Source organism: Arachis stenosperma, chromosome 10 (assembly GCF_014773155.1).
Source record: "Arachis stenosperma cultivar V10309 chromosome 10, arast.V10309.gnm1.PFL2, whole genome shotgun sequence".
Taxonomy (NCBI): domain Eukaryota; kingdom Viridiplantae; phylum Streptophyta; class Magnoliopsida; order Fabales; family Fabaceae; genus Arachis; species Arachis stenosperma.
The window spans coordinates 104382229-104404347 of NC_080386.1; the positions used below are offsets into that span (position 1 = coordinate 104382229).

The following is a 22119-nucleotide window of genomic DNA, read 5'->3' on the forward strand; positions in this document are numbered from 1 at the left end:
GAATGCCGCCATCAGTTCTTGCCTATACCACGAAGACTCTGATCTCACAGAATGGCTGGCTCGTTTGTCAGGCGAGCACTCGGTTGTCAGGCGATCAACCATGCATCGTGTATCAGGAATCCAAGAGATATTCACCCAATCTAAGGTAGAACGGAGGTGGTTGTCAGTCACACGTTCATAGGTGAGAATGATGATGAGTGTCACGGATCATCACATTCATCAAGTTGAAGAACAAGTGATATCTTGGACAAAGAACAAGCGGAATTGAATAGAAGAACAATAGTAATTGCATTAATACTCGAGGTACAGCAGAGCTCCACACCTTAATCTATGGTGTGTAGAAACTCCACCGTTGAAAATACATGAGAACAAGGTCTAGCTTTGGCCGTGAGGCCAGCCTCCCAATGATCTAAGAACTAGATGTCCAAAGATTGATAGATGAAAATACAATAGTAAAAGGTCCTACTTATAGAGAACTAGTAGCCTAAGGTTTACGAAGATGAGTAAATGACATAAAAATCCACTTCCGGGCCCACTTGGTGTGTGTTTGGGCTGAGAAATGAAGCATTTTCGTGTAGAGACTCTTCTTGGAGTTAAACGCCAGCTTTTGTGCCAGTTTGGGCGTTTAACTCCCATTTTGGTGCCAGTTCCGGCGTTTAACGCTGGGAAATCTGAAGGTGACTTTGAACGCCAATTTGGGCCATCAAATCTTGGAAAAAGTATGGACTATCATATATTGCTGGAAAGCCCAGGATGTCTACTTTCCAACGCCGTTGAGAGCGCGCCAATTGGGCTTCTGTAGCTCCAGAAAATCCACTTCGAGTGCAGGGAGGTCAGAATCCAACAGCATCTGCAGTCCTTTTCAGTCTCTGAATCAGATTTTTGCTCAGGTCCCTCAATTTCAGCCAGAAAATACCTGAAATCACAGAAAAACACACAAACTCATAGTAAAGTCCAGAAAAGTGAATTTTAACTAAAAACTAATAAAAATATACTAAAAACTAAACCAAATATACTAAAAACATACTAAAAACAATGCCAAAAAGCGTACAAATTATCCGCTCATCACAACACCAAACTTAAATTGTTGCTTGTCCTCAAGCAACTGAAAATCAAATAAGATAGAAAGAAGAGAATATGCAATGAATTCCAAAAACATCTATGAAGATCAGTATTAATTAGATGAGCGGGGCTTTTAGCTTTTTGCCTCTGAACAGTTTTGGCATCTCACTCTATCCTTTGAAATTCAGAATGATTGGCTTCTTTAGGAACTTAGAATCCAGATAGTGTTATTGATTCTCCTAGTAAAGTATGATGATTCTTGAACAAAGCTACTTATTGAGTCTTGGCTGTGGCCCAAAGCACTCTGTCTTCCAGTATTACCACCGGATACATACATGCCACAGACACATAATTGGGTGAACCTTTTTAGATTGTGACTCAGCTTTGCTAAAGTCCCCAATTAGAGGTGTCCAGGGTTCTTAAGCACACTCTTTTTGCCTTGGATCACAACTTTATTTCTTTCTTTCTTCTCTCTTTTTTTTCGTTTTTTTTTTGAAATTTTTCTTTTTTTTTTCATTGCTTTTTCTTGCTTCAAGAACCATTTTAATGATTTTTCAGATCCTCAGTAACATGTCTCCTTTTTCATCATTCTTTCAAGAGCCAACATTCATGAACCACAAATTCAAAAGACATATGCACTGTTTAAGCATACATTCAGAAGACAAAAGTAATGCCACCACATCAAAATAATTAAACTGCTATAAAATTCAAAATTCATGCAATTCTTTTCTTTTTCAATTAAGCACGTTTTTCATTTAAGAAAGGTGATGGATTCATAGGATATTCATAACTTTAAGGCATAGACACTAAGACACTAATGATCACAAGACACAAACATGGAAAAACATAAGCATTAATTTTCGAAAAACAGGAAAATAAAGAACAAGGAAATTAAAGAACGGGTCCACCTTAGTGATGGCGGCTCTTTCTTCCTCTTGAAGATCCTATGGAGTGCTTGAGCTCCTCAATATCTCTTCCTTGTCTTTGTTGCTCCTCTCTCATGATTCTTTGATCTTCTCTAATTTCATGGAGGATGATGGAGTGTTCTTGATGCTCTACCCTCAGTTGTCCCATGTTGGAACTCAATTCTCCTAGGGAGGTGTTTAGTTGCTCCCAATAGTTTTGTGGAGGAAAGTGCATCCCTTGAGGAATCTCAGGGATCTCATGATGAGTGGGGTCTCTTGTGTGCTCCATCCTCTTCTTAGTGATGGGCTTGTCCTCATCAATAGGGATGTCTCCCTCTATGTCAACTCCAACTAAATAACAGAGGTGACAAATGAGATGAGGGAAGGCTAACCTTGCCAAGGTAGAGGACTTGTCCACCACCTTATAAAGCTCTTGAGCTATAACCTCATGAACTTCTATTTCTTCTCCAATCATGATGCTATGGATCATGATGGCCCGGTCTATGGTAACTTCGGACCGGTTGCTAGTGGAAATGATTGAGCGTTGGATGAACTCCAACCATCCTCTAGCTACGGGCTTGAGGTCATGCCTTCTTAATTGAACCGGCTTCCCTCTTGAATCTCTCTTCCATTGGGCGCCCTCTTCACATATGACTGTGAGGACTTGGTCCAACCTTTGATCAAAGTTGACCCTTCTAGTGTAAGGGTGTTCATCTCCTTGCATCATGGGCAAATTGAATGCCAACCTTACACTTTCCGGACTAAAATCCAAGTATTTCCCCCGAACCATAGTAAGATAATTCTTTGGATTTGGGTTCACACTTTGATCATGGTTCTTGGTGATCCATGCATTGGCATAGAACTCTTGAACCATCAAGATTCCGACTTGTTGAATGGGGTTGGTAAGGACTTCCCAACCTCTTCTTCGGATCTCATGTCGGATCTCCGGATATTCACTCTTTTTGAGTGAAAAAGGGATCTCGGGGATCACCTTCTTCAAGGCCACAACTTCATAGAAGTGGTCTTGATGCACCCTTGAGATGAATCTCTCCATCTCCCATGACTCGGAGGTAGAAGCTTTTGCCTTCCCTTTCCTCTTTCTAGAGGTTTCTCTGGCCTTGGATGCCATAAATTGTTATGGAAAAACGAAAAAGCAACGCTTTTACCACACCAAACTTAAAAGGTTTGCTCGTCCTCGAGCAAAAAGAAGAAAGAAGAGAGTAGAAGAAGAAGAAATGAGGAAGAAGGGAATGGCTTTTGTGTTCGGCCAAAGAGGGGGAGAAGTGGTGTTTAGGTTGTGTGAAAATGAAGGGGTGAAGAAGGGTATAAATAGGGGAGGGGGAAGGGTAAGGTTCGGTCAAGTGAGGGTGGGTTTGGGAGGGAAAGTGGTTTGAATTTGAATGGTGAGGTAGGTGGGGTTTTATGAAGGATGGATGTGAGTGGTGAAGAGGAAGATGGGATTTGATAGGTGAAGGGTTTTTGGGGAAGAGGTGTTGAGGTGATTGGTGAATGGGTGAAGAAGAGAGAGAGTGGTGGGGTTGGTGGGGATCCTGTGGGGTCCACAGATCCTGTGGTGTCAAGGAAAAGTCATCCCTGCACCAAATGGCATGCAAAATCACGTTTTGAGCCAATTCTGGCGTTAAACGCCGGGCTAGTGCCCATTTCTGGCGTTTAACGCCAGGTTCTTGCCCTTTTCTGGCATTTAACGCCAGTCTGGTGCCCCTTTCTGGCGTTAAACGCCCAGAATGGTGCCAGACTGGGCGTTAAACGCCCACCTGCTAGCCTTACTGGCGTTTAAACGCCAGTAAGTTCTTCCTCCAGGGTGTGCTGTTTTTCTTCCTGCTTTTTATTCTGTTTTTGCTTTTTTAATTGATTTTGTGACTTCTCATGATCATCAACCTACAAAATAAAATAAAATAACAAAGGAAAATATATAAAATATAACATTGGGTTGCCTCCCAACAAGCGCTTCTTTAATGTCAGTAGCTTGACAGAGGGCTCTCATGGAGCCTCACAAATGATCAGAGCAATGTGGGAACCTCCCAACACCAAACTTAGAGTTTGAATGTGGGGGTTCAACACCAAACTTAGAGTTTGGTTGTGGCCTCCCAACACCAAACTTAGAGTTTGACTGTGGGGGCTTTGTTTGACTCTGATTTGAGAGAAGCTCTTCATGCTTCCTCTCCATGGTGACAGAGGGATATCCTTGAGCCTTAAACACAAAGGATTCTTCATTCACTTGAATGATCAGTTCACCTCTATCAACATCAATCACAGCCTTTGCTGTGGCTAGGAAGGGTCTGCCAAGGATGATGGTTTCATCCATGCACTTCCCAGTCTCTAGGACTATGAAATCATCAGGGATGTAATGGTTTTCAATCTTCACCAAAACATCCTCTACAAGTCCATGAGCTTGTTTTCTTGAGTTGTCTGCCATCTCTAATGAGATTCTTGCAGCTTGCACCTCAAAGATCCCTAGCTTCTCCATTACAGAGAGAGGCGTGAGGTTTACACTTGACCCTAAGTCACACAGAGCCTTCTTGAAGGTCATGGTGCCTATGGTACAAGGTATTGAAAACTTCCCAGGATCTTGTCTCTTTTGAGGTAATTTCTGCCTAGACAAGTCATCCAGTTCTTTGGTGAGCACAGGAGGTTCATTCTCCCAAGTCTCATTTCCAAATAACTTGTCATTTAGCTTCATGATTGCTCCAAGGCATTTAGTAACTTGCTCTTCAGTGACATACTCATCCTCTTCAGAGGAAGAATACTCATCAGAGCTCATGAAAGGCAGAAGTAAGTCCAATGGAATCTCTATGGTCTCATTTTGAGCCTCAGATTCCCATGGTTCCTCATTAGGGAACTCAGTAGAGGCTAGTGCACGCCCATTGAGGTCTTCCTCAGTGGCGTTCACTTCCTCTCCTTCCTCTCCAAATTTGGCCATGTTGATGGCCTTGCACTCTCCTTTTGGATTTTCTTCTGTATTGCTTGGAAGAGTACTAGGAGGGAGTTCAGTAATTTTCTTGCTCAGCTGACCCACTTGTGCCTCCAAATTCCTAATGGAGGACCTTGTTTCAGTCATGAAACTTTGAGTGGTTTTGATTAGATCAGAGACCATAGTTGCTAAGTCAGAGGGGTTCTGCTTAGAATTCTCTGTCTGTTGCTGAGAAGATGATGGAAAAGGCTTGCCATTGCTAAACCTGTTTCTTCCACCATTATTGTTGTTGAAACCTTGTTGAGGTCTCTGTTGATCCTTCCATGAGAAATTTGGATGATTTCTCCATGAAGAATTATAGGTGTTTCCATAGGGTTCTCCTAGGTAATTCACCTCTTCCATTGAAGGGTTCTCAGGATCATAGGCTTCTTCTTCAGATGAAGCATCCTTAGTACTGCTTGGTGCATTTTGCATTCCAGACAGACTTTGAGAAATCAAATTGACTTGTTGAGTCAATATCTTGTTTTGAGCCAAAATGGCATTCAGAGTATCAATCTCAAGAACTCCTTTCTTCTGATTAGTCCCATTGTTCACAGGATTCCTTTCAGAAGTGTACATGAATTGGTTATTTGCAACCATTTCAATCAGCTCTTGAGCTTCTGTAGGCGTCTTCTTCAAATAAAGAGATCCTCCAGCAGAGCTATCCAAAGACATCTTGGACAGTTCAGAGAGACCATCATAGAAAATACCTATGATGCTCCATTCAGAAAGCATATCAGAGGGGCACTTTCTGATTAATTGTTTGTATCTTTCCCAAGCTTCATAGAGGGATTCTCCATCCTTCTGTCTGAAGGTTTGGACTTCCACTCTAAGCTTACTCAATTTTTGAGGTGGAAAGAACTTTGCCAAGAAGGCATTGACTAGCTTTTCCCATGAGTCCAGGCTTTCTTTAGGTTGTGAGTCCAACCATGTCCTAGCTTTGTCTCTTACAGCAAAAGGGAATAGCATAAGTCTGTAGACCTCAGGGTCAACCCCATTAGTCTTGATAGTGTCACAGATTTGCAAGAACTCAGCCAAAAACTGATGAGGATCTTCCAATGGAAGTCCATGGAACTTGCAATTCTGTTGCATTAGAGAAACTAATTGAGGCTTAAGCTCAAAGTTGTTTGCTCCAATGGCAGGGATAGAGATGCTTCTCCCATAAAAGTCGGGAGTAGGTGCAGTAAAGTCACCCAGCACCTTCCTTGCATTGTTTGCATTATTGTTGTTTTCGACTGCCATGTCTTCTTCTTTGAAGATTTCTGTTAGGTCCTCTGTAGAGAGTTGTGCCTTAGCTTCTCTTAGCTTTCACTTCAAGGTCCTTTCAGGTTCAGGGTCAGCTTCAACAAGAATGCCTTTGTCTCTGCTCCTGCTCATATGAAAGAGAAGAGAACAAGAAAATATAGAATCCTCTATGTCACAGTATAGAGATTCCTTGAGGTGTCAGAAGAACAGAAAAATAGAAGAAAGAGGTAGAAGAATTCGAACTTAATCAGATAGAGTTCGAATTGTGCATTGAGAAGGAGTGGTACTCCATAAATAGAAGGATGTGGGAAGAGGGGAAGAGAATTTTCGAAAATTAATTAAGAAGTTTTTAAAATCATTTTGAAAAATTGATTGATAATTTTCGAAAACTCAAAGTGGAAAAAGAATCAAGTGAGTTTTGAAAAAAAATTTGAAATTAGAAGTCAAAAAGATTTGATTGAAAACTTTTTTGAAAAAGATGAGGTTAAGAAGATATGATTGGTTTTAAAAAAAAAAATATGTGATTGAGAAGATATGATTTGAAAACAATTTTAAAAAGATTTGATTTTAAAAATTAATAACTTGTCTAACAAGGAAAGATATGATTCAAACATTAAACCTTTCTCAACAGAAAAGGCAACATACTTAAAATGTTGAATCAAATCATTAATTGATAGCAAGTATCTTTGAAAAAGGAAAGAAATTGATTTTGAAAACATTTGATTGAAAGGATATGATTTGAAAAAGATTTGATTTAGAAAAACTTTGAAAACTTGAAAAAAAATTGATTTGAAAACAAAATCCTCCCCCTTGTGCCATCCTGGCGTTAAACGCCCAGAATGGTGCACATTCTGGCGTTTAACGCCCAATGCACTACCTTTTTGGGCGTTAAACGCCCAACCAGGCACCCTGGCTGGCGTTTAAACGCCAGTCTGTCCTTCTTCACTGGGCGTTTTTGAACGCCCAGCTTTTTCTGTGTAATTCCTCTGCTGCATGTTCTGAATCTTCAGTTCCCTGTATTATTGACTTGAAAATAGAACCAAGATCAAATAAACAATGCATTGCAAGACACCAAACTTAAAATTAGACACTAGACTCAAACAAGAAACATAAAATATTTTTGGTTTTTATGATTTTGAAATTTTTTTGTGTTTTTTTTTTCGAAAATTATATGGAAATAGAAAATAAAAGTTTCAGAATTCTTAATTTGGATTCCAGGAATCATTGCAATGCTAGTCTAAGACTCCGGTCCAGGAATTAGACATGGCTTCACAGCCAGCCAAGCTTTCAAAGAAAGCTTCGGTCCAAAACACTAGACATGGCCAATGGCCAGCCAAGCCTTAGCAGATCATTGCTCCAATAGCAAGATTGATAGAGATCAACAAGCTCTTGTGATGATCAGTTGAAACCTCGGTCCAATAAGATTAGACATGGCTTCTCAGCCAGCCAAACTTCAACAGATCATCATGAAACACTAGAATTCATTCTTAAGAACTCTGAAGAAAAATACCTAATCTAAGCAACAAGATGAACCGTCAGTTGTCCATACACGAAACAATCCCCGGCAACGGTGCCAAAAACTTGGTGGGCGGAATTGTGATCACTACAACTTCGCACAACTAACCAGCAAGTGCACTGGGTCGTCCAAGTAATACCTTACGTGAGTAAGGGTCGATCCCACGGAGATTGTTGGTATGAAGCAAGCTATGGTCACCTTGTAAATCTTAGTCAGGCAAACTCAAATGGGTATGGTAATGAACGAATAAAACATAAAGATAAAGATAGAGGTACTTATGTAATTCATTGGTAGGAACTTCAGATAAGCGTATGAAGATGCCTTCCCTTCCGTCTCTCTGCTTTCCTACTGTCTTCATCCAATCCTTCTTACTCCTTTCCATGGCAAGCTTAAGCAAGGGTTTCACCGTTGTCAGTGGCTACCTCCCATCCTCTCAGTGGAAATGTTCAACGCACCCTGTCACGGCACGGCTATCCATCTGTCGGTTCTCAATCAGGCCGGAATAGAATCCAGTGATTCTTTTGCGTCTGTTACTAACGCCCCGCCCTCAGGAGTTTGAAGCACGTCACAGTCATTCAATCATTGAATCCTACTCAGAATACCACAGACAAGGTTAGACCTTCCGGATTCTCTTGAATGCCGCCATCAGTTCTTGCCTATACCACGAAGACTCTGATCTCACAGAATGGCTGGCTCGTTTGTCAGGCGAGCACTCGGTTGTCAGGCGATCAACCATGCATCGTGTATCAGGAATCCAAGAGATATTCACCCAATCTAAGGTAGAACGGAGGTGGTTGTTAGTCACACGTTCATAGGTGAGAATGATGATGAGTGTCACGGATCATCACATTCATCAAGTTGAAGAACAAGTGATATCTTGGACAGAACAAGCGGAATTGAATAGAAGAACAATAGTAATTGCATTAATACTCGAGGTACAGCAGAGCTCCACACCTTAATCTATGGTGTGTAGAAACTCCACCGTTGAAAATACATGAGAACAAGGTCTAGGCATGGCCGTGAGGCCAGCCTCCCAATGATCTAAGAACTAGATGTCCAAAGATTGATAGATGAAAATACAATAGTAAAAGGTCCTACTTATAGAGAACTAGTAGCCTAAGGTTTACAAAGATGAGTAAATGACATAAAAATCCACTTCCGGGCCCACTTGGTATGTGTTTGGGCTGAGCAATGAAGCATTTTCGTGTAGAGACTCTTCTTGGAGTTAAACGCCAGCTTTTGTGCCAGTTTGGGCGTTTAACTCCCATTTTGGTGCCAGTTCCGGCGTTTAACGCTGGGAAATCTGAAGGTGACTTTGAACGCCGGTTTGGGCCATCAAATCTTGGGCAAAGTATGGACTATCATATATTGCTGGAAAGCCCAGGATGTCTACTTTCCAACGCCATTGAGAGCGCGCCAATTGGGCTTCTGTAGCTCCAGAAAATCCACTTCGAGTGCAGGGAGGTCAGAATCCAACAGCATCTGCAGTCCTTTTCAGTCTCTGAATCAGATTTTTGCTCAGGTCCCTCAATTTCAGCCAGAAAATACCTGAAATCACAGAAAAACACACAAACTCATAGTAAAGTCCAGAAAAGTAAATTTTAACTAAAAACTAATAAAAATATACTAAAAACTAAACCAAATATACTAAAAACATACTAAAAACAATGCCAAAAAGCGTACAAATTATCCGCTCATCAACGAACCCACCAAATACAGATACAGGATATCTGTACAGAATATATGACACTCCCCTACGTATTTGAGGATCCATTTTCTCCCAAATCACACCTTTTAATTCTTCAAATGACAGAGTGAATGGAATCACAACATCTAATGGATTTTGACACACAAATTTCACTCCTTCAAATGTTTGTAATAAAATTTGACCATGATAATACACTTTTAATTTCACTCTATCATCCATCACGGAATAGAGAAGATGAGAAAGAAAGCTTCGAGCTTCAAAGAACTCAAAACTGTGAGAAGAAGAAGATGAGAAAGTTGGTTGGTAGCTCGGCATTAATTTGAGTATTTATGAAGCTCAAATCGGACCGTCCGACCGCATGCTCCATTTCAAATTTTTTTGAACACTAAAATCGGATCATCCATTTTGAGGTTGGCCGCCAAAAAATTTCTTCATCTCCAAGAAATCGCTGGGTCCGATTTCCTTGGCCCAAAATCTTCTCCCCCCTTTCATGAAATCGCTCCATCCGATTTCTTTGCAAACGGAATTACTGCCTCACACAAATCGGACGGTCTGATTTGTGTCTTCCTTCACCTGCATGAAGTCGGACCATCCGATTTCTTCACAACACCTGAACGCCGTCACACCCCCATAAAACTCCTCTAAGATCTATAACCATGCGTTACACCAATATAGGTGTCATATGCAAAAAAAAATAGCCTAAGTTTTCAATTGTTCTAAATTTTGGTATTTTTATTTTGAGAATTTTTCAAAACAATATCTATATAAATTCTTTCTTTATTTTTGAAAATTATGCTATGATGACTATTAGTTAGAGCATAGTTTTATGACATATGTAATTAAAAAAGGTTCATCATTTTACTTTATGAGATTTCTTGTATGAAATTTATAAACTAGGATTATTAATCTTCCTAAATTTTCTATTGAAAGATGTATAACATATTTTATGTAAACATTAAATTTAACATTTGCATTTGTTTAGTTTTCATGGACAATTTCTATTATTTGATCTATTGAATCTATAATTCTTTTACACAAATTGCTAAAGTTACTGAATAATTAATATCCTTCATGTATGTAGATTTAAGTATTTAACTAATACTTGTATAGTACTTATATGACTCCATCCTATTTCAAATCTCTTTTGTTGATCTTTAATTTATTTTTGCTATTTGTTTGATAATTTTTCATCATATATTAATGTTATTTTTAATTCTCCATTAGCATATCTTTTTTTTATAGATATTTTCAAATAAACTTTTTTATAATATATTATGTTTTTTTTTTACTAAAAATAGTTCTTTTAAAGTATTTTATTAGCAAAACTTTCATATGTTTTTAGATCTAAATCACATTTAAGAATAGCTTGTTTTTTTTATTATCAAGTAACGTTATTATGTTATATAAATCAGAGTCTTCTGTTATTTCAAGATGTTTCACATAGTTCATAATATCATATATGTAAATTTCAAGAAAATAACGAGGAGTAAGCTTCAGAAATACCTTTTTGAAAAAAAAGTATTTTCTTCTTTTATTCTTGTAATAATTTATTATATAAAAGGCTTTTTGTTCGGAAATATTTTTTCCAGGAGAAAGATTTTTAACTATTTTATTTTTCTCTAAGAAAATATTTTGTATTCTTAGACTATAGAAGTTACCTTTGCTATTTTTCTCTATATTTCATCTAAATTTTAAGTACTCTCTGCTTTCTGCTCTCTCTAATCTAATGCTCTTCAAGACTCTATTGAGATCCAATTTATATAGATAATTCTCATTCTTACCCTGATATTATTATTCATATGATGTCATTACTTATGTTATTTTACATTAAGTGCTTAACTGACTACATTATTAGTGTCTTATGACCTACGAGTTGAGGTCGCTCTACAATAATATGGAGAGAGGTATATGAAACTATGTCTTCTTTCTCTAAATCCAAGTAACCATTTTGTATGTGAGTAGTCCCATCATTCTTGTTATTTTCTTCAAACATTTCTGAGATGCATAATTAGCACTTGTGATCTTTGCTTTTTTATTAAAATAAATAAGGAAAAAACTTTAATTCCTTAATTACGCATGGATGAAAATAATTTCAAGAGTACGTAGTCCCAATTCATGCACGTCACCCACGAAATGGGTTTGCATGCCAACACAAGAGAGCCACCCACGAAATAGATGAAGATGGACTGACAAATCTGATTGGAAGTCCAACTCCCCCATGGCAGCAACGAATTGGATCATCTCCTCAGTGGCGACAACGAAATGGTCATTCCAGCAGAGGCGGCCATGAAATGAGCTAAGGCGGGCTCGGCACACGCGAAATGGACGACCTCGGTTGCGGTGCCCACGAAATGCCCACCACAATGGCAGCAGCCACGAAATGCATGGGGACACGGTAAAGGCTGTAACTTCCAGAGCTTCAGTCCCCGTACATGCATGCATTGGGTGCTTGTGGTGGCAAGGTTGGGGTTGATGAATTGGTGTGTCTATTTAAAGGGGGTAGGGACTAAGTGCTTCATGTAGTGGATAATATTGGAAGAGAGGGTTTGTTAATGTAAACCATGGAAGATAGTGGGAAAAAAAGTGAGTTTTGGCTAAGATTTTTGTGTTGTGGCTTGAATATAAACGTGTAACATGGGCGATGGTAGTGGTATGAATGTGGAAAAAAATTTTAATCGGTTAGACGAAGTGCATATTGCCGCACATTTGATTCATAAGGTAAGTGTCGTGTGTGGTTAATATTGTTATTAGTCTCTATCATTATTTAACATTTGATAGTGTAAACTTAAGTGTGGTATTCTGGTTTCGATGTTGTAGCCCGCACGTGTTCTGACACTGCATGGCACACCTGTTAATGTTTTCATGTCAGATCCGGTGGATCCAAGCATGGATTTCAGGCGGGAGAGACTTGAACCTTATTTATGACGAGCAGGATTCTATTATGCATCCTTAATAAGGCATTTTGAGTATGACAATCTGCTGATAAGCGCATTTGTTGAACGATGGCGACCCGAGATGCACATGTTTCATCTCTTGTGGGGTGAGTGTACTATAACACTAGAGGATGTGGCTATGCAGTTAGGGTTACCCATTGATGGCGAGCCTGTTAGTGGAATTCTAAGGTCATAGAGCAAGTTTCACCAAAGAGATATATGGCAATGGTGCGAAGAGCTACTTGGTGATGTACCAACCGGACATGTAGGGACAACTAAGTATAACATACGGCTGAAGTGGATTAGAAGTCATCTTCAACAGATACCGCTTGATGCAGCGGATGATGCCATGATCCAGTATGCCCGTTGTTACATTTTATATTTGTTGGGCGGCATGTTACTACCGGACAAGGCCAACAACACAGTCCATGTTTATTATCTACCTTTGCTTGCCGATTTTGATGCCATCAGCACTTATAGTTGGGGGAGCGCATGTCTTTGTTGGCTATATCCAGCCATGTGCTTGGCAACAGATTACACTGTCGAAGGTATGGCTGGTTGTCATACATTGTTAATGTCGTGGATTTATTACAGGCTATCGTTCTGGGCACCAGATGTTACGACCCCGCATACCTTTCCGTTAGCTACAAGGTGTGGCAATTTTTTGGCATATCCTACTAAGTTTCGTTACATTATACATTTTGTTCGCTGTTTACTGTACGATTTATTTGCACATTTTGGGGTTACATCAGGTGGGCAGGAAAGAAGGGACACAATGACTATGCTGAGCAACGCCTTCTCAGGCACCATATAAGGTTGGACAATCTGCAAGTGGATGAGGTACGGTTTATGGTCTTTTGATAATCAACTATGGAGATGCCTTAAATACGTGTTTACGTTATAGTCCGCTTTTTTCACTTTAATTGGATGCTGTACATGGATCCTCATATTCTGTTAAAAGTTACCGCTGAATTTCTTGGCCATCCTCATGGAAACTTCTACCACTCGGTTGTACCTCTAATATTATTTCGATGGATTGAGATTCTCAATATTGACAGAGTGTTGCATCAATTTGGGGGAAGACAAGGACCACCCAGCCCTCCGCTGAATATCGACACATTCCATCGACAGTCGGTCCGAAATGACAATGGGTGGTGGCCCATCCGCCTATCAACTTGGTTTGAGGTATGGGCTAGCCGTCGTACTGAGGCATATCGCCGGCACATTGATCGGGTCGACACCTTGCGTCCCAGTCAGGATTACTATAGGTGGTACTGTGACAGGACCCGGAGGTTTCTCTCTACCCTGAAAGCATTGCATGATCTGTGAACCGATGACATTCCTCCTGGTGTACCGGCAGAGTATGGAAGAGCACTGGCGGTAAGGTTACCTGATGTTCCACAAGACCGTAGGTGCCGACGAGCGCATCGAGGAATACATCAAGGAGTTTCTGGGATGGGGTTCGAAGAGGGAGAGTTTTCCGAACAGGATCGGCCACAAGATGAAACAGAGGTTGAACCACATGATCTACAGAACCAAGTTCCTCTCCACGGAGATTTCTACTACCCTCAACCTTACATGGCCGGAGACCAACCTCAGCCAAGTTCGATACAGCAATTTATGCCAAGTCCTTAACAAGCATGCTTAATTACTATCATAAAACATACAACGTGACTTAATTGAAAAGGAATAACTCGAAACATGCAATACTAAGTATAGGAAACATGCAATACTAAGTAGAAGACACATGCAGGAAGTTCCGTCGTGTACGACCCGGTTGCCTGCAAAGTCCGCAATGCTTTCCAGGTCCTGGCTCTACTTCGTCTATCACATTCCTGCTCCTGGTTGACACCGGACATCCTTCCATTATTCGGCAGAAATGGGGGTTTGGAACAACGCATTCACCCTCATACGGTGGCCACAACTCCTCGTCCGGCATTGGAGGAAATTTCATCTGGTAAATCTGGAACACGCTCTCAACCCGATAAATAGCTACGACATAACGAGACCAATCAAGCCGTGCATGTGCACATGCAGTGGCTGCATGTGCACATGGATAATGCAACGCCTGAAAGTATCCACAGTCACATCTGCCATGTTCTAGGTAAACCCTGAACCGCAACTAATACCCGACGGCTGCTATCTCATCCACTATAAAGATAGACGTTGCTCTGTCATAAGACGTGACAAGCATCTGTAAGATTCCTTCTCTGTTTGCCAATATAACTTTCTGCAGAAATTGTGAGAAAACCTGACCGTAGTCGATCTGCGACTATGCCTCTCTACCCTTCTTGACAAACAATGCATTCAGTCGATGGTAGGTAGACTTCACAATAGCACAAACCGGGAGGTTCCGGGTTTCCTTGAGAACTGAGTTGATACACTCTGATAGATTGGTTGTCATGTGACCGTATCGACGGCCCTCATCAAGATGCTGTAACCACTTCGGCGGCTCTAACCCTTGGATCTATGCCGTCATTTACAGAGAGTTAATTGGATCCTCGTTGCTAATTAAATCAAGGAAGTACTTTGCCTGCTTTTGTGTCTTTGAATACGCCGCGTTGACTAGGTTTTTTTTGGCTTCCTTGCTCTTGAAACTTGTTGCAAAATTGGAGGCAATATGTCTCACACAGAACACATTGTGTTCCCATCCACAACCAGCCCGCTCTAAAGCGGCCTTTATTGCTGCATGCCGGTCAGAGACAAGTCATCATATACCCATTTTTCAAGCTAATTTTACTTGTTTTGTTAGCATTTATGCACTTTCTTGTATCCTAAGTAAGTGATTTGGAGTAAAAATGCATAACTTCCTTAAATCAAGCAACCACCATGAAATTAATGTTAATCCATGAGGTTTGAGCTAATTTTAATTGAATTTTAATTGATTTATAAGCCTCTTGAATTTAGTGATACTTGGAGTGGTTGTTTTGGTTTATTGTAGGTGAAGAAAAGAAAAGAAAAGGAAAAGCGTGGCCTAAGAAGTGTAGCCTAAGGAAAGGAAAGCGTGGTCAAAGCCCAAGGAAGTGTGTCGCATGCAAAGGGGGAGGCAACATTGCCCTCCACAAGGGCACACTGCCCTCTAGGAGGGCAACATAAAGGAACCAACCAAGGAAGGCAACTCTGTCCTGCCCACTACAAGGGCAGAGCACAAAATGTGCCTTGAGACCAAGAGGAAGAGAACCTTGCCCTGCCCTTGTGGAGGGCAGAATCGGGCTCTCTAAGGAAGAAATTCAAGGGAAAAATGTCACCCATGCATGCCACAAGACTCGAACAAGGAACCATGAGGAAGCCAAGAACTAAGGTTGATTGCCGTGCCAAGAAGCCAAGAAAAAATGAGAAGCGTGTGCCCCAGCCGTGTTTCGAACACGGGACATGAAAGAGGAAACATTGCCCTGCCCTCTGCGCGGGCAGGGCAGAATCTTGTGTGTGGCGCACCAAGAAGCAAATCTGGCGCACCATGGCACGTTCTGGCAGCATCTGGCGCACCAACCTCAATCCTGGCAGCACCAAAATTTCCTGCCCTGCCCTCTGCGAGGGCAGGGCAGCATCCTATGCACCAAGCTCAATTCTGGCGCACCAAATTTTGATTCTGGCGCACCAATTCCTGATTCTGGCAGCACCAAGGAATTTCTGGCGCACCAACTTTTCCTGCCCTGCCCTTGGCGCGGGCAGGGCAGCATCTCACGCACCAAGGCCGCGCCCAGCTCGCACCAACCGTCCGCACCATGCATCAATTTTCTGCCCTGCCCTCCACAAGGGCAGGGCAGCCTCCTGGGAGTGACTTTTAATGGGCCAAAAATTCAAATTAAAAATCCATTTGAATTCATTTCTTCACCAAATCAAAAGCCCATCCAAATCCCAAAATCTAAGAATAGAAAGTGTATAAATAGAAGCTAGTTTGATGTAATTAGGACCTTTTGACCTTTTACCTTTTACTTGACTTTTTACCTTTACTTCCAATTTTACCTTCACCTTTCTTTAGCTTTTGCAATTGTTCTTGAGAGACTTGACCGAGAGCTAAGAGGATCAAGGGAGAATTGACTGATCTCCTTCCTCATTCTTACTCAGGCAATTCTACTCTTCTGTTTCTGAGTATTGGGTGTATGAAATTGAGGAAATTCTGTCTCAATTCCCATTCAAACTCTTTTCAATTTGTTTTCTGCATAATTCAATTTTATTTCTGTTCTTCTATTGCTTATTCTTTAATTTTCTGTCAATTGCTTTGTTAACTTGGATCTAGGAAGGCAAATAGAGATCTAGGCTCTGCTACTAGTCTCTTGAGACCTGAGACCCAATTTTACTTTTGGTTCCTCTGTGAACCTCTGCTGCACCTTATTTCCTTTCTGTTTGAATGCTTATTGCTTCTGATTCAATTTTTGCTCTCTTAATTGTTGCAATTTACTTTCTCTTAGTTTAGATTCTGCAATCCCAGTCCTCAATTCCCTTTTATATTCAGGCCATTTATCTTTCTTGCCATTTAAGTTACTGCAGTTTATGTTTCTTGCATTTTAAGTTTCAGTCATTTAATTCCTTGTTCTTTAAGTTTCTGCAAATTTACTTTCCTGTTCTCTAATTTACTGCACTTCTCCCTTCCCCCTTTACATTTACTGTCATTTACTTCTTGTTAAACACAAATCACTCAACCAAAACTTGATTCGCTTGACTAAATCACCCACTAAACTAAAATTGCTCAATCCTTCAATCCCTGTGGGATCGACCTCACTCATGTGAGTTATTATTACTTGATGCGACCCGGTACACTTGCCGGTGAGTTTTGTGTTGGATCGTTTTCCACACATCAAGTTTTTGGCGCCGTTGCCGGGGATTGAAATAGATTGACAATGATTAAGTGAAGTGGAGGTCTAGATTAAGCATTTTTTTCTTTTCTGTTATTCTAATTCTTACTAACACACTAACTGTTTGAATTTTTGCTTAAACTAACTAAAACCTCATTCTAGCAATAGATTGAAGTTTTATTAATTTTCTGGGTCTGTGTGTTTATTGTTGTGTGTTTGTATGTCAGGTATAGGAAGATCTTCCCCTATCATCTCTGAAATCGATCAAAGAACTCTTCGGAGAATAAGAAGAGCTGAAAGAGGGAAGAACGTTGTTGGAGAAGAAGAATCTGAGGAGGAATTCCAAGAAATGGAAGGAGACACCAATCAACCAGGAGAAGGAGCCAACAATAATCAACAACAGAGAAGAGTCTTGGCTTCATACACATTTGCAAATGCTAGGCATTGTGGGAGTAGCATTCTTCCTCCCAATGTCAATGCAAACAATTTTGAACTCAAGCCACAACTCATCACTCTGGTTCAAAACAATTGTTCTTTTGGAGGAGGGCCTTTGGAGGATCCAAATCAACATTTGTCTACCTTCTTGAGAATCTGTGACACAGTAAAAACAAATGGTGTACCTCCTGATAGCTATAAGTTGCTGCTCTTCCCATTCTCTCTCAGAGATAAAGCCACTCAATGGCTAGAGACCTTTCCAAAAGAAAGCATCAACAATTGGGATGACTTGGTGAGCAAGTTCCTTGCTAAATTTTATCCCCCTCAAAGAATCCTAAGGTTGAAGACTGAGGTTCAAACGTTCACTCAATTAGAAGCCGAGAACTTATATGAAGCATGGGAAAGATATAAGACTCTATTGAGGAAGTGTCCACCAGAGATGTTCACTGAATGGGATAAGTTACAAAACTTCTATGAGGGACTCACTCTTAAAGCTCAAGAAGCTCTTGATCACTCTGCCGGAGGTTCACTACAACTCATGAAGACCACAGAGGAAGCTCGAAACCTCATTGACATGGTGGCCAACAACCAATATTTCTTTGCTCATCAAAGACAACACCAACCATCACAAAGAAGAGGAGTAATGGAGTTGGAAGGAGTTGATTCAATTCTAGCTCAGAACAAGATGATGCAGCAGCAGATTCAACAATAATTTGAGCAAATGGCTAAGAGAATTGATGCCTTGCAAGTGGCAGCAGTGAGCACCACAAGCCCACCTCCAACCACTTGGGTGCAAAGTGAAGAAACTCAAGAAGAGCAACAACAAGAGCAAGTCCAATACATGCACAACCAAAATCCTGGAACAAATGAAGTCTATGGTGATACTTACAATCCATCTTGGAAGAACCATCCCAACCTCAGATGGGGAGACAACCATAATCAAAACCAACAACCATGGCAAAGAAACACAGGCCAGAACAATTGGAAAAACACAAACCATAACCCCCAGCCAAACACTAACCAAAACTCATACAGAAAACCACAAAACAACTACCTAAATTCTAACCAATATCCACCCAATAACCACCCAACCAACCAAAACACTTATCTTCATCCATCAACACCCCAAAATCAACCCACCTCACAAGACTCACAGAGAATCACCAATCTGGAGCAGCTCATGGAAAAACTGATGAAGAACCAAGAATTGACAACAAAGAACCAAGAAGCTTCCATGAAGAACCTAGAAAGGCAGATTAGACAAATCTCCAAGAAGATTTCTGTTGAGAAACCATCAAGTTCACTACCTAGTGACACCATTCCCAACCCAAAGGAAGAATGCAAGGTCGTGCAACTAAGAAGTGGAAAAGTGTTAACAGATGGTAACCAAGGGGCAACCAAGCATAATGACACTGAGCCAACAAAGATTGATGAAACCATCAACAAGGACATGATGACCAAGAATATCCCAGAAAAACTCAAAGAGGAAGACAACAAGCCACAGAATTTGAAGAAAGGAAAGAAGATCCTGGAAGAACCAATTCAAAAACAACATCAAGTGGAGAAGAGCTCAACACCACCATTGCCTTATCCACAGAGATTTCACAAGGAAACAAAGGATCAGCATTTCCACAAATTTCTTGAGACTTTTAAGAAGTTGGAGATCAACATACCTCTGGCTGAGGCATTGGAGCAAATGCCTTTGTATGCCAAGTTCTTGAAGGAGCTCATTAACAAGAAGAGACAGTGGAATGAGAAAGAGACTGTAATGCTCAGTGAAGAATGCAGTGCACTCATTAAAAAGGGACTACCTCCCAAGCTTGAAGACCCTGGAGGTTTCTTCTTACCATGCACTCTTGGAAACTTGTTCATTAACAAAGGAATGTGCGATCTAGGAGCAAGCATAAATCTAATCCCATATTCTCTAGTGAAAAAGCTTGGCATAGAGGAGGTGAAACCAACACAGATGTCCTTGGAGTTGGTGGACCAATCAGTGGTATATCCTAAAGGACTAATCGAGAACCTTCTAGTTAAGGTTGACAAGTTCATTTATCCTGCAGATTTTGTGGTCCTGGATTCTTCAGAAAATGGAAGTAACTCCATAATACTTGGTCGATCATTTTTGGCCACGGCTAGAGCCATTGTGGACATAGAGCAAGGAGAGTTAACCCTCAGGATGCATGAGGAGAGCATCACCCTGAAAGTCTTCCCAGAATTACAAAAGGATGAAGAAACAAGCAAAATGAGTGATGATCTCCTTCCAAAGCAATCAACTGAAAAGGAAGTGGAACAGAAAAACAAACAGATGCAAGAAGAAAAAGGGATTCACAAGGAAGCAGGGGTGATCAGCAAGAAGGAAGGCATCACAACTCAAGTAACTGTCAAGAAAGGAAGATCAACAAGCAAGAAAAAGGTGAAGAGCAAGAAAAAAGCTCACAAAGGGTGGAAGAACAAGAGAATCCCAACTGAAGGATTTTCTAAAGGTGATAAAGTGCAACTAGTATATCAACAACAGGGAGCAGAAGATTATTACACTGTCAACCAAATACTTTCTCTTGAGCATATGGAAATTGAGCACCATAGCACACAGAGAAAGCTGACAGTGAGAGGTGACAAGTTGAGACATCACCAACATCAACCACCTTAAAGGGAAGTCCAATGTCAAGCTAATGACAATAAAAGAGCGCTTCATGGGAGGCAACCCATGGTTTAAGATTCCTGTCTTCTCTTTCATTTAATAAGCTATGATTCCTCTGAATATGATTTTGAATTTTCATGCCTGGTAAATGCATATATCATTTTGAAGCACATGGCAAACTTCTAAGTTTGGTGTACCTTAAGGCACACCCAAGTTCATTGTTCAAAGAAGAGGATTGTCTTTTAGAGCATATGCATAAGTCTTTTGATAAAGCATGTGACCAAACACTAAGTTTGGTGTCTGCATATGCAACAATGTTCAGAGGATCATTTTCCAATCATGGACTCAAAACCATACAGATAAGGGATCATACATCAATTTTTTTAAAATGCATCAATTGTGAAGAATGGTTTGCATTGCTAAGCCATCCCCTAAATAAAAGATAAGTTTGGTGTTCACCAACTTTTAACATTTTATTTAGGGACACAATCGATCACAAAAAAATTTTTTTTAACTATTAAACAAACAAAACAATTTATTTTATTATTGCAAATAAGTTGCCACGGTTATATTAATATTCTAAGCTAGCTGTTTTGGTTCAAGTGGAAGAAAAAGGTTAAGGCAAATGCAAGGAGGGGCCACGGCTAGGAGAAGCTATGTGAGGGAGGTCACATGCGCCTAGGAGAGCGCGTTCATGGGGAACAGAATTTGCATGCATGCAACATTGAACACCTGAATGCATGCAGCCAATGGGAGGAGGATCCTCGTCAAGCCTCAACCATGCATGCAGACCGTTCATTCCATGAGTCCTTGAGATGACCAACTCAATCTCAGCCCTTCATGAGCACTCATGGTTCCTTCTTCATTTATTCATTGTGGTTTTGTTGAGAAGCTTGAAGACTTGGCCTATAAGTAGCCGTTGGCACCAACACGGCATACACATTCTCATTCAAGCCACTTTCATATGAAAACCATACTCTCTTCCACTTCCAAAGCCAACATAATTCCCTTACCTCACAACAGAACCGAACCAAAACTCTCCCCAAACACAACACACATTTCTTCTACACTCACTTTTTCTTTCTTCTTACCTCAAATCTGATGGCCTCTTCAAGTTCAAAAAGAAGGCCGGGAAAGGAACCTATGGTAACCGAACCTCCATCCTTTGATGCAACCAAATTTAGATCCCAATTCCATGAAGGGAGATATCATAGGTTCATGGAGGCAAAGAATGTCATTTATGAGAAAGGTCTTGATTTAAGGGAAGGAGAATACCCCATCATGAGGCAAATCACTAAAGAAAGAAGGTGGGAGCTCTTGTGTGCTCCTCTAACTGACATCAGTGCAGTTATGATTAGGGAGTTCTATGCTAATGCTGTGAAGGAAAATAAAGATAGTGCTCCTTACACAAGTTATGTGAGAGGAGTTGAAGTGAGCTTCAGTCCAGCAGCCATCACAAGAGCCCTCAAGTTGAGAACCATAACCTATGCAGAGCCTAGTTATGAGGCTAGATTGCAAAGGGAAAATAATCCTGATGAAATTCTGCAAGGGTTATGTGTGGAGAACACTGATTGGGAAAGAGATTCAAAGGGAGTTCCAAGTCACATAAGGAGGATAAATCTCACTCCTGTGGCTAAGGGATGGTATGAAATAGTGAGGAGATCTATCCTTCCTACTGGAAACGCCTCTTGGGTCACAATCAAACGAGCACTCTTGACATACTGCATCTTACATGGAGGTGAGATCAACCTCGCACAACTCATAGCTGACAGTATTCAAGAAATGGCCGATAGCACAAGCAAATCAAAGAGTCTTGGACATCCAAGTACCATCCTCAAGCTATGTGACAAAGCTGGAGTAATTTTTGAAGATGAGGATACAATAAAAGTGAAGAAAGGGAAATGGATTAC

General features: G+C 40.7%; 1 protein-coding gene and 1 non-coding gene across 2 annotated transcripts; both read left to right on the top strand.

The window, feature by feature from the left end:
* Window positions 1-5667: 5667 nt before the first annotated feature.
* LOC130959442 (small nucleolar RNA R71) lies at window positions 5668-5775 on the top strand. Its single transcript, XR_009078521.1, has one exon. It is a non-coding gene; the product is annotated as a small nucleolar RNA R71 (small nucleolar RNA).
* A 6266-nt stretch (window positions 5776-12041) lies between these two features.
* LOC130957423 (protein MAIN-LIKE 1-like) lies at window positions 12042-13201 on the top strand. The gene is made up of 5 exons (XM_057884279.1): window positions 12042-12125; window positions 12225-12271; window positions 12365-12512; window positions 12663-12991; window positions 13093-13201. Exons 1-5 carry the CDS (start codon window positions 12042-12044, stop codon window positions 13199-13201), a joined length of 717 nt encoding a protein of 238 aa, XP_057740262.1.
* Window positions 13202-22119: the final 8918 nt, after the last annotated feature.

Coding starts and splice junctions, on each gene's coding strand:
- LOC130957423 (XM_057884279.1), top strand. CDS start 12,042: ATGGGCGATGGTAGTGGTATGAATGTGGAAAAAAATTTTAATCGGTTA. Junction 12,272..12,364: donor ACACCTGTTAATGTTTTCAT/GTCAGATCCGGT, acceptor ATCCTTAATAAG/GCATTTTGAGTATGACAATC. Junction 12,513..12,662: donor TACCCATTGATGGCGAGCCT/GTTAGTGGAATT, acceptor CATCTTCAACAG/ATACCGCTTGATGCAGCGGA.